The sequence below is a fragment of the Phytophthora parasitica genome (assembly GCF_000247585.1).
Source record: "Phytophthora parasitica INRA-310 unplaced genomic scaffold supercont2.100, whole genome shotgun sequence".
NCBI classification, from domain to species: domain Eukaryota; phylum Oomycota; class Peronosporomycetes; order Peronosporales; family Peronosporaceae; genus Phytophthora; species Phytophthora nicotianae.
The window spans coordinates 105,183-116,866 of NW_008649086.1; the positions used below are offsets into that span (position 1 = coordinate 105,183).

Sequence of the window (11,684 nt, forward strand, 5' to 3'; positions counted from 1 at the left end):
TGTATCTTTCCTGTGCAGAAGACAATGATAACGACCAGTCTGTCTTGGACATTGTCGATGCGGATTTTATTACGGGGTTGTGGCAGCAAAGTGCTTTCGCGAACAAGGTGGACTTCCGTGTCAAGAGTCAGTATTTGCTCATCTTGTGGACATTTTTCACGGATATAGAACTGAACGACGTCGTCTTCAGCGCCAATACGATCCGTATGTACCTCGGGTCATGCCTACAACAAGCTGAGGCAGCATCAAGAAGTCAGGCAAGAGCTCCGATGGAAGATATCTGGGACTTTTTCTTCCGAGATATCTTAACCAATGTGTTTACTCCTCCATCCTGTAGGAAGCCAGCGTCTAATATCGACGCAGAATCGTTGCCGACACTCCAAAGTACGACAATCAGACTTACTGTCCAGTTATTCCTTCTAGCATTGTCATCTCATGCCGTTGAGAATCTCCTCCGCTCTGCGTTGCATGCGACCAAAGATGCGGTGAATAAAATACAACTGCAGAAGCTGTTTATCTCGCTCGTGGTGGATGTGTACGACGCACTGAGCATCATGTTTAGCGGAATGATATCGGATTTTGATGGGCAAGCTGAAAATGGCCTGTCGGCTTCACTGCCCACACTTGTAGATGGTGTGATATCGCTTTTGTACTGCCACAAACGCTTTGCTGCGTTGCAACCAGAAATATTCAGCCTATTCAAGTGTCCACAGGTTTTAACGAGCGCCTTGAACCGGGTTTTCCAAGTTTTTACAGCTCAAGTGCGGGAGACAATAATCGCCTCGGTGACTGTACAGCCTAGACTCATTGAGCGACGGCGTTGTGTCAGCAGACACAGAAACAGAGGCTTCGAGGCGGTTGCAAGTACCGCTCGCTGCTTTAGCCGGGCTCCGTACAAGTTCGAGATATCTACGATCGAGATGTGCTCAGCAACATTAAAATGGCAGAGATCGCTCAATTTATCCGCGAGTTCGGATGCATTGACTTGGAGATTGGAGAGAATGCATTGTGCCTATCGTTGCTCTCGGTGTTTTCTTTCTCGGACGGTATGTCTGCTTCACCGATGAAATTGGTATTGAACGAGAGACTTCGAGTTTTCCGTGTGCTCCCCAGTGGTGCGTCGTCGATGATCACAACGGTGGGAGGATGGTCCATCGGCGACTATATGGGTTTGCTGTCAGATGATGCACAGTCCGTGGACATTGACTTATTCGCGTATAAGGAGATAAAATATGAAGAGAAGGATCAAGAACTGATGACTGGTGAAGTGACGATGGTGCGACAAATTAGACTATCATTAAGGCTGGAAAAGGAGCAGCACAGCAACTTTATGAGCCAAGACCCCAGCAACACTATTGCAATCGTGGATGGAATGGTGTACGCGTCGACAACAGGTTGGAGCCGCAAGCTATTTGAAATTCCAACTGCAAAGCGCGGCGAGATTTGGAATGCAGTGGAGTGGTCACCGTTCATAAAGAGCAATGTTGGGTTTATTGCTGTTCGGAATTTCAATTGATGAAACTGTGTAAGAGCGCGCCCGACATTTTACGGAGACACCAACAGTGTGAGGCTTTGCGCAATGTCGACATTGTTTGGACGATTTCGTGATCTTAATAATTATTCGTGAAAGCAGAAAACAACGTACGTGGTGGATAAATACAATTTATTTTTTTCAAATTATTGACGTTAGATGCTCCATTCAATTTTTAACATCCATATTTTCCTCGTGATGCACTTACGTCTTATAAGCTTGTAGTTCGGGTACTTAGCAATCTGAAAGAGAAATTATATCAGTCATTTTTGTCTTTTCATTCTCCTTGCATGTCGTTTTTGTGTCTGTGAGAAAATATTTACCCCGTGTTTGCGCGACGACAGTTTGTTCTTTTTGTTTTTTTGGAGGTGTGTTGTGCTAGTGCTGACGGTATTTCTCGTGGTCGGTACCATTTACTAGTGATTGGGATCTCCAAGTATTTTAGACTACGTTGCGCATACGATCTGCCGAAATGATACAACTCCTATTGGTAGTTTGTACTGGCGATTCAAATTCGTGACAGGCCTCTACGTTTTGTGACGGACCTTGGCTGGTTGCGTGGCAAGTTGTGGTTGCAGTAAGCATGTTACGATTACGAAGCTGTGCAGCAAAAGAACCTTTCACAAGAATCTGACAGGAGACAACTGAAAGAATGTCGTGGATTTCAAACTGGATGCTCTTCTGCTGTTTATACTTATTCCAATCTCGCTTAGTTGACCATTTTCTATTGGCAATGCATGTGATAGAACCACTAGTGTACGTATAAAAGAAAGAAAGCATTACCCAGTTAGACCAAGAACTACCACGACAAGTAAACTGTTTTTTTTTTTTTTTTTTTGCTTTCGTGATTTGTAAAAATAAATAAACGGATCATTTCGAACATGTTGTCGAACGATCCCTCCCACGAATGAAGATTGTCGAGGCACTGTATTCCAAGCGACAAACAGTAATTGAAACCCCTGCTACCTAATTTGCTCAAATCACTTATCTGTTTGCGCCATTTATTTTTATAAAATAAAATGAAGACAATATTTAGCGAAGTATCGTCATAGAATAAAAAGAAGGAGCTGAACGCTGCAGCTCTTCAACTGGGACTACGGAACGAATACTCTTCTTTAATATTTGACTGAGAAAATTCTGATTGCGTAAGGAGATTTCGTTTCAGATAGAATTACATATTAATGCTGAGATAGCTTGGATTATCCGTGTTCACCTTAGACATTATCTATTCTATTAGAACCAAATCCAAATCGCCTTTTCTACCTAGGATCAAATGAGCACAAAGAATGCCATGGCCATACGTAGAGCCCCGAATGATCGTAAATCTTCGTATTCTTCAACCGGTAATAAAATCCGACTTGCGCTACTATAGTTCAGTGCATAGTTGACAATATCACATGGCACGAAAAAAGAGTGATCAGAATTGCAACAGTCAACGGACAAAAACAGTGCTTTTGATTGTCATTCAATTTCTTGATTGCTGACCGACAACAAATTCCTCGAATTGAATACTTCGAATTAACAACAGAAAGTTGTACGATAAAACACCACGCGAGAATAGTGGAACAAATAATTACGGTTGCCTCCGGTATACTCAAAACAAATTGAGCGAGGACTTTTTTCCTTACATCTTGGACGCAAGAACCGTTGCGAACGCCAATGCCTTCGCATGACCTTTAAAGATCTTACATGCGCCTTGTATGCATGACTATGGAGCACATCTAGTCGCCATGATTTCCTTTGCGTTGAATACTCGCAGTAGAATGTTCTCGTTGGCCAAGTTTACATATTAACTCATTGATTCATAGTTAAACAACAAAGTCGATTTATACTGCAGTTCTTTGCTCGAATGCCTCGTGATCCAGCACCTGCTCGATAGTCAGTCTTTTTGTCGGATTGCACTGCAGCATACCATTTAAGAGTTGTATGGCGCTCTCCTCCAGTAAATCCTCCATATGCCACGCCTCCAGCACCTCGCGCACACCGACTTTCTGGAACGCTCTGAAGGCTGCGTCCTCTTCCTTCGCCAGCGAGACCAGCGGGGAACCCGTCACTAGGACGAACAGAATAATACCAAGCGACCAGATATCGGCCGCTTTGGAGTCATAAACGGCTCTGGCCGCCACCACCTCGGGCGCCATATAATAAGCCTTGCCCACGCGGCCAAAAGACGGCTGATCTGTCCTTGTGGATAGCCCAAAGTCTCCAACTTTGCATACTCCGCGACTGAGCATCACGTTCTCGAGACTCAAGTCTCTGTGTGCGACACTGTGACTATGCAGATAAGCGACACCCGCGGCTATCTGCTTGATGACTGCCAGTGCATCAGCACAGACAAGTCGTTGGTTCTGGCCACAGTTGACAGAGGAGACGAGGTCTCCGCCGGCACAGTATTCCAGCACGAAATAGAGTGTCTGGCCTTCGATAAAGTCGTCCAGGTACTGCACAATATTCGGGTGTGGGGCTGCATTACTGCGCTGTAGATTCGCAAAGGCTTTTTCTTGTCGCGGGTCGTCAGGCTGCTGCAGCTCAGGACTGCGCAGGTCCAACATGTTGATGGCGTGAACGAGTGATACACTCTTGAGCACGACGCGACGCGGAGGTAGAAACTCGTCGGTGCAGAGGCAAATGCTGCCGTAGGTTGTCTGTGCGAGCTGCCGCACGGGGCGGTAGCGGTTGTGGATTAGTGTCATGTTTGGTGTTCGTTGAAAGCGACTTGAGCACTTTGACGCAGATTCTCAACTGAACGAGCCAAAAAGTGCACGATAACGTTGGATGTGGACCACACCAGTCCTGCTACGAATGGATCGGATATGAAAGGGAAATTAAGTGACTACCTGTCTAATCAGTTCACAAATTAACAGGGCAAATTCTCGGAAAGATGCGTCCACGCAACATGGACATGCGGGTGGGAGGGAAATAATTAGTTATTACCCGCTTCAAACTTATGTTAGTGTTGAAGCGGATTGAAGTGGTGCTTATAACACAACAGTCCACAAGTCGTTATGCACGACAAGTAGAAGACTAAAGAATAGCCTCTGTAAAGCAGAGGCTATTCTTAGTCTTCTTCATGACGCAAGAACGTCACAGAACGAGAACCTTTCGGCGACCGTTGCCAAATCGCTAGTATTCTATTTTTCTCGATTTACAGTAATAATAGTGAGGAATGGGGGGGTCCGTATTTTAACCTTTTTTTTGTTTCCTGGCTGTGCGCGTACTGTGGTTTCAACTTCTAAAACAAATTTTGAGGCCAATTTTAATGCAACCGCAGATTCGTGTGCGTGAGGGGAAAGATGAAGGAATGTCCTTGAGCTAGACTTTGCAACAAAACGACAGGTTCAACTTTTGTGATACGAAGTTATATAGAGATATTTGGAAGGATTCGACAATGTTTTTATATAGACTTATACCAGTGGATAGCTAAACAAATGAAATTTGTAGCAATGATAGAAGGGGTTTGCTTGAGCAAGTGTATTACAGATTTATTTTCGTGTTGGCATCAAAGGCAAACTAGGTCAAACTTGACTACAATATCAAGTGCTCAGGGATAAAAAAGCTTGCTTTTATAGTTTTGAAATACAAATGGTTACACCCATGTTACCCGTACGCTTTCTCCCAGGACCAAAAGGTTTAAAAAAAAATATTATTTGGGAGACGACAAATTGACCCAGGACACCGTGGAAGAATGGTCCATGTAAATAGATGTGAAGATTGCAGACGGCCCTTCCAGAGGTGAGTGCTCGCCACCACTCAACATGGTAAAGCACGAGAGGTGTGTGTGGCATGAATAAGCCGACGACCACAAGTAAGACAATCTGCCCGCAACAAGAAAACCCCTCCGAAAACGGCAAGGTAGCTGGTGCACGTATTATTTTTCTTGGCTTTTTGGAAGATTAGTTTTAACTTGAGCTCGTTCAAGTAGTGTAAATGAGTATTTGATGTAATTTTCAAATTGAGAGATTATATGGTCAAGACGAGAAAAATCCAAACTCATGAAAATACCGTAGTATACAAGAAAAGGCGTCACTCCGCCAACGTGACATGAATAGCATACAACGTATTATTGTTGAGGTGGTGTCTACAAAGATTAAAACTTCGTAAATATTACCAACCAAAAGCGGCCGTTCAATTCAAACAATATCAAAGTTGGTATAGCCTTTTTGTATTGTTCCCTCCAGTGAACGACTTAATTATTTTTTAAGCGTATATTATTGTACTTGGTGTGCCTATAGAAGTGTTTGAATGCAGTCTTAGTACCTCCAGTACCTCGTAGAGCGCCCCATAGCTGGCTTTATGTTGGTCGTTTTAGCTCAACAGAAGCTCAATACAGCGGAGTTGTTTGCAAAACCTAGTCCAGAAGTGAAGCAGCAAGCATGATTTATTAGTTTAGTATTGATTTAGAGTGCAGAGGTTGCTGTCTTTCATTCGAGCCGAATACAACGTTAAATAACGGGTTTGATTTAATCTCAATTATATCGTAAAAAAATGTCGTATATTTTACATGGCATTTTTTTTACTTTTTTCTCTAATTTCAAATAATACATGTAGGTGATTCTTACTGTATCTGGGCCATTCGAATGGAGTTTAAATAAAAAGAAAGTTTTGGTTATTTTCTTTTTTTGTTGGCTGTGATTAGAAGCGGGTGTCCCGTTAACAGCACTTTCGTCCACGATTTGTTAAGCCGGTAATGTGAAGACTACTTTGAGAATCCAAAACATCAAAAATGTTAACTGTAGAATAGTCGGGTGCTTCAAGATTCGGGGTAAATGCAGCACTAGTGCTGACATTTGCGGCTCTGTGATTTGGCCACGAATGCCTTATTCTAAACAAAAAAAATCTAGTTACCAAAAGCTACGTCATTACTTAGCCAAAGAGTGCACGCATTGATTGCGATCAGGGTCTAACAACCATCGTTGCATTATTCAACAATCATAGAACGAATCGCGTAGCAAGGAGGAATTTCCAATCACCATCTTTAAAATTTGCTTTCCGTACCAGCAAATACATTACTGCTCCACAGAGCCAGTAAAACACTCTCTCGCCATTTGGTAAGTAGATTAGACTGCAAGTCGACCCTGTCTTCGTCTTCCTCGTTTGTTGCTCCAGAAGTTCTTAACAGCCTCTCAGCTGGGACGTTGTTTCGACCAGCAGTGACGAAAAGCACACCAGCAGGTGTCTTGATTGCTGCCGCCTTCGAAGCGATGACACATTCACATTCAACCCATGTAATGATGACAGCGCCAACGGCGCGCAATAAGACAAAGTTGCAACGAAATGTCGAGCTGATATTTAGATATTTCTTGGGACTCGAACGGCTTTACAGCGAATTGCAAAGTGAGTGAAAACGATAGAGGATGTCATAAGGATCATTTGACACCACTGAGTGTCTGGTTGCGGATAATGATTCCCCAGAGCGTGGATGAGGCTCTGAGCAACAGGAAAATACAGCTGTACGCTGAGTACGTCTCAAAGTACTACCCGCAGCAACAAAGCTCAGTGCTTGAGAAGTTCACGGCGAGATATAGAGAAGATAAAGTGGCAAAGGCACTTGTAATAGTCAAGGGAGACAACGGAATGAAGAGTTTCGCGACAAAATTGCAAGAATAACAGCTGGAGGGTTGGCTGGCTAGTGGAAACTCCCCTGGCGATGTCTGTTGTTAAATATCAACACTGGCAAATACAATGGTTATTTACTCGTATGAAGCAGAAATTTGGAGATCTTGATTTGATGGGGCTGGAGCTTTTCAAGTCCAAATATCCCGAAGACAAGACAACAATGTTAATGGTGCTCACAAACGGCTTCGGTGATGAATTCGCGCTTACGCGAATGATCACTCGAGCACGGGCGTCACGGGGGCCTGCAAACTCGAAAGAGACGCCTGACACCGCCATGCACTACGAAACATGGCTGTTTGAGCGATGGAGTAACGCTAAACTCGAACCAGACACTATTCGCTCCAAGCTACTCCTCACAAAGGGCAAGTTTGATGACGTCTATGACACCAAATTGACGAGGCCATTGTAACCCGATACAAGAGATTCCTCCACGACTTAACATCGAACTAAAGATAGTGAAGTAACAACAGTTAAGCCTTTATTAAAATTCTACACTTTCGTTCAAAATCTGATGCAGTTCATCTAATATCTGAAGAGGGTCGATAGAATTCCTCACGTCGTTGCCTGCCATTTCTGACTCCCATGACCTTAATACGGCCCGGACACGCTGCAATCGGTCGGTATGACTACTATTCGAGTTTTCATGAGTCAGTTCGCTTAGTAACTCGCTTGCCCGAGCAACGACAACAGGTGGACATCCAGCCAATGCTGCTGTATTAATGCCATACGACTGAGCTGCCAGACCTTCCACGACTCGATGGGAAAACACTAAATGCTTGGTCTCTCCATCCACTTGATGCTCCAATACCTCCATCCGATACGGTCGCAACTCTCCATTACACGTGTCCCCAACTAACTCACTTAAAGCAGTAAAATGTGTGGCAAACAGAGTCCGCGTCTGCTTGGCACACAGCGCTTCAAGAACAGCCCCCGCAATGGCCACCCCGTCATTTACTGCCGTCCCGCGTCCTACTTCGTCCATCAACACTAGCGAGCGACTCGTGGCTTGTGTGAGGATCGTCGACGTCTCTTGCATTTCCACCATAAACGTGCTCTTATCAGCCGCCAGATCATCAGCAGACCCCACTCGACAGAAAAGTTTGTCCACGAGACCAACACGCGCAAACTTAGCGGGCACAAAACTGCCCATTTGCGCCAAGACCACGAGATGCGCATTCTGTCGTAAAAAAGTGCTCTTGCCGCCCATATTTGGTCCAGTAAGCAGCCAACAAGAGCCCACCGGTGCTGCTGCGAGATGCAGACTATTCGGGACAAAAGCACGCATTCCTTTCGAGTTAGAGCCTCGAAGATGCGCGGCTTCCACTACAGCATGGCGTCCGTCTTCGATGTGCAGTTCACAGCTGCCATCCAGTAATGGACGAGCGAAGTTTCGGTCCAGAGCCACTTGAGCGTGAGAGCAGACGACGTCGATCTGAGAAATAGCACTAGCCATGGCTTGTAACTCGTCGCGTACGAGTAGTACTCGGTCTCGTAGTAACGAGAAAATATCATTCTCCACACGCTCCACCTCCACTGCTGCTTCCGTAAGCTCCCGATTCATCTGACGCAATTCCTCACTACGATATCGCACCGAGTTTTTCAAAGACTGGAAGAGTGTTAACTGCTCCAATTCACGTCGACTTTGCTCGTTCTTGAGTAGTTTGGCGTTCTCGTCGTGTGGGATATCAAGGAAATACCCTTTCTCGGCTTGGAATATTACGCGAAGTCGCGTGGATCCTAGTAATTCGCGGTATTTACTTTGCAAGTCCTGCTTTTCAGGGGATTTCGGGTCGTGTCGGAGTATCGTTTGCCACTTGTCTAGCTCTGAAGAATACCCAGCACGAACAAACCCGCTCTTGGAGTTAAGCGTCGTGTAGTCGTCTTTAAGTGCTGCGTGAATTTCTGTGGCAGCGTTGGCGATATTTTCATTCGGCGATTCGTTGGCAATGAGGCCATTGCAGCAGTCACGAAGCAATGGAGGTAAGCACAAAGCTTCTTTTCCAGGGAGATCAGGTAGTCGACTGTGTCTTAGTCGTTCGTGAGACTTTATAAGCTCCACTAACTGCCTGGCTTCATCGATTGTTGACGCCACATTCTTGAGATCTTTCGGAGTGCCGACGCCAATAGATAAACGCTGGAGGTTCCGCTCCAAGTCAAACACTTCGGCAAGCTGTCTGCGTGTGCGTTGAAGCAATTGTTCTTGTCCGTAGAAGTAAGAGACAGCATCCAAGCGACGTTCAAGAAGCTCCAGGTTCATTAAAGGAGACGCCAAATGAGACTGCAATAAGAAAAAAAGTAATATAAATTACTTCTGTAAGTAAAATAAAAAAATAACTTCGTAACTTACCGCAAGAAGCCGTGAACCTCCTGGAGTTGTTGTTGAGTCAATAGCTTGTAGTAGACTTGACATCTTTGAGCCACTGAGAGATTTAGCCAGCTCCAGACCTCTCCATGCACTCGAATCAATGATCATGTGATCAGAAGACTCGACATGAAGTGGCGTACGGATCAACGCACTCGTACCACGATGCGTAAAGTCTATGTAGTCCAAGATGGCCGACGCGGCAGCTTGTTCAGAAACGTCAAGTGTTTTAAACACATCACGAAGTGGACGTCTTGACGTTCGTGGAATAAAACTCGTAGCCGGTCGAAAAGTTCTCATACAAGAGTTTGGAAGTACAGCGTCCAACAGTGCCACGGCATCTTTGGGCATGTCCACCGTCATGCACTCTTCTTCAGTACTTGGCAGTAGGATTTCTTTCGGTGAACAGCGCAAAATAGCGCTGGCGAGTTTCTCGCTTGTAGATGTGGTGGATACGAACTCTCCTGTCGATAAATCAGCCCACGCGAGTCCCCACTTATCTTCGTCATAGAAGAGAGATGCTAAATAGTTGTTCTCTTTTGGCGTCAACATCGTATCTTCCACCAAAGAACCCGGAGTTACAATCCGAACTACTTGTCGATCGACAAGAGCATTATAGCCACGTTTCTTCGCACTAGATGCACTCTGGCACAATTTTACAAAAATCAGAAGAATATCCTCTAAAAATGGTCAAAAATCCGTCGACTCACCTCAACTTGGTTGCATATTGCCACCTTTACGCCATGATGCATCACCTGCTCACACCAAATTGAAAGGTCAGTTAGTATATAATAGCTGCCCACGTTTTAAGCGCTAACACCACTATACCAGTTTCTCCACGAACGAATCCACCGACCCCACTGGGAATCCGCACATCTCGTTCAATACTTGCGTCTTCTTGGTCTTCCTCGTCAGTGCCAGGTTTAATAACTACACACAGCACGTATAACAGTAATATATTAGATGCTGTAGTAGCACAATGCTTCCTCCGACCACGTTACATGAGCTGCTCGACGCGCATCATCACCGAAGAATTCGTAAAAGTCTCCCACTTGGAATAGCAGCATGCAGTCTGCCACCGTAATACCATCAATGAGTGTTGCTTACTACAAACGGTACAAACTTGGGGAAGTCGTTGCAATCACCTGGGTACTCTTTCTTGCGGGCGAGATATTGCGCCACCATTGGGGTCACTTTGGCTGCATCATTCTCGGGGTATGCAGCATCGTTGGGCGATATACCAGCGCCGGATAAGATCCGAGACGTGCTGTAGATGTGTCTGCGGTGGAGAGGTGAGATTCGACGCACAGGGGCGGAGACGCGAGCACTCAACGTGATGCCGCGGAGCAGCATTGGTGCTTGCACGATGTGAAAAATGATGGGATATGTCGGAAGATGGGATAGCAAAATCTGCGACGTGTGGTAACGTGACGGTGTGAAAAAATAATAAGGCTAATACTTCGTGATGGCTGTAGTGACTTGCTTGTCAGCCTTCGGGATCGTAAACGATTCAAACCACTTCTTGCCCACTTTGTCCCAATTCTTCTGGGCATAAGTAAATGCCTTTAGCAGTTGTTGTACTAAATTCTCCATGTTCCTCGGTCCACGAAAGAAAAGATCAGTTAGTCTCCGCGTAGCGAGAGGAAAACCTGACGACTTTCCAACGATGCGAGCACGTGTATAGAGAACACGCATGCTAACTTGTTTTTCTCATCGACTAATTCCAGAGTCTCCACCATTAGTCTTCGCCATGTTGGATACTTCACGCAGGAGTCGGCTCTTACCAAAGCCAGGACTCTGGACTAAAGCCAAGTAGCGAGACACGAAAGCTTCCTGGTCGGTCTTGTATTTAGTCCAGTATAACACTAGATACTTGTAGAATTTCTGGTGTGCGGTGTCGATATACTCCACCTCACAAGCACCTTGACGTCGCTTCAACTTTACTGAATCGGCCGACGTCGCTGGTTTGTCGAATTCCATTCGCTTCAGAACAGCGAGATCAGTGGTGGTTGATGCAAATTTGTTCCTCTCCTTATCATTTAGACTGTAACTTTGGATTATCTAGAAAAGGAGGCGTCTTGCTTGCTGCTTATCAATTTCACCATCTTTCCCCCATTGGCCTCAGCATTTTGCGACTAAGCCAGTCAAACACATACGCAGATACCTCGTCTACTT

The 11,684-nt window shown here is 45.2% G+C and overlaps 6 protein-coding genes across 10 annotated transcripts in view; 2 read left to right on the forward strand and 4 right to left on the reverse strand.

Moving 5' to 3' along the window:
* The window catches only part of PPTG_19070 (hypothetical protein), a 3,652-nt gene extending 2,011 nt beyond the window's left edge, over window positions 1–1,641 (forward strand). The window contains exons 4-5 of the mRNA XM_008917376.1: window positions 19–761; window positions 884–1,641. Coding sequence (XP_008915624.1) covers window positions 19–761; window positions 884–1,516 — 1,376 coding nt within the window. The 3' untranslated portion in view covers window positions 1,517–1,641. The remainder of the gene's footprint in view (window positions 1–18; window positions 762–883) is intronic.
* Window positions 1,642–2,963: 1,322 nt separating this feature from the next.
* Window positions 2,964–4,335, reverse strand: PPTG_19071 (serine/threonine protein kinase). Its single transcript, XM_008917377.1, has one exon. It carries the CDS (start codon window positions 4,222–4,224, stop codon window positions 3,358–3,360), a length of 867 nt encoding a protein of 288 aa, XP_008915625.1. The 5' UTR covers window positions 4,225–4,335; the 3' UTR covers window positions 2,964–3,357.
* Window positions 4,336–7,229: 2,894 nt separating this feature from the next.
* PPTG_19072 (hypothetical protein) lies at window positions 7,230–7,556 on the forward strand (the record flags this gene model as incomplete). The annotated part of the gene is made up of 1 exon (XM_008917378.1): window positions 7,230–7,556. One exon carries the CDS (start codon window positions 7,230–7,232, stop codon window positions 7,554–7,556), a length of 327 nt encoding a protein of 108 aa, XP_008915626.1.
* Window positions 7,557–7,599: 43 nt separating this feature from the next.
* Window positions 7,600–10,929, reverse strand: PPTG_19073 (hypothetical protein). 5 transcript variants are annotated; one of them, XM_008917379.1, is made up of 6 exons: window positions 10,655–10,929; window positions 10,511–10,581; window positions 10,338–10,439; window positions 10,220–10,264; window positions 9,495–10,154; window positions 7,600–9,425 (listed from the first exon to the last, which is right to left on the reverse strand). In XM_008917379.1, exons 1-6 carry the CDS (start codon window positions 10,860–10,862, stop codon window positions 7,629–7,631), a joined length of 2,883 nt encoding a protein of 960 aa, XP_008915627.1. In that variant the 5' UTR covers window positions 10,863–10,929; the 3' UTR covers window positions 7,600–7,628. The 5 variants fall into 5 exon arrangements, with proteins under 5 accessions (XP_008915627.1, XP_008915628.1, XP_008915631.1 ...); XM_008917380.1 differs by having other exon boundaries at window positions 10,511–10,929; XM_008917383.1 differs by having other exon boundaries at window positions 10,220–10,439; window positions 10,511–10,929.
* Window positions 10,930–10,961: 32 nt separating this feature from the next.
* PPTG_24498 (hypothetical protein) lies at window positions 10,962–11,204 on the reverse strand (the record flags this gene model as incomplete). Its single annotated transcript, XM_008917397.1, has 1 exon — window positions 10,962–11,204. One exon carries the CDS (start codon window positions 11,202–11,204, stop codon window positions 10,962–10,964), a length of 243 nt encoding a protein of 80 aa, XP_008915645.1.
* Window positions 11,205–11,219: 15 nt separating this feature from the next.
* On the reverse strand, window positions 11,220–11,489 carry PPTG_24499 (hypothetical protein; the record flags this gene model as incomplete). Its single annotated transcript, XM_008917398.1, has 1 exon — window positions 11,220–11,489. The coding sequence occupies one exon, from the start codon at window positions 11,487–11,489 to the stop codon at window positions 11,220–11,222; it is 270 nt and encodes an 89-aa protein (XP_008915646.1).
* Window positions 11,490–11,684: the final 195 nt, after the last annotated feature.

Excerpts from the sequence above, each read along its gene's own strand:
- PPTG_19071 (XM_008917377.1), bottom strand. The coding sequence starts at position 4,224 with ATGACACTAATCCACAACCGCTACCGCCCCGTGCGGCAGCTCGCACAG.
- PPTG_19073 (XM_008917379.1), bottom strand. The coding sequence starts at position 10,862 with ATGCTGCTCCGCGGCATCACGTTGAGTGCTCGCGTCTCCGCCCCTGTG. Across the intron at positions 10,265-10,337 it reads ATTCGTTCGTGGAGAAACTG|GTGATGCATCATGGCGTAAA; the intron begins GTATAGTGGTGT and ends TGGTGTGAGCAG. Across the intron at positions 10,155-10,219 it reads CAATATGCAACCAAGTTGAG|AGTGCATCTAGTGCGAAGAA; the intron begins GTGAGTCGACGG and ends AAATTGTGCCAG.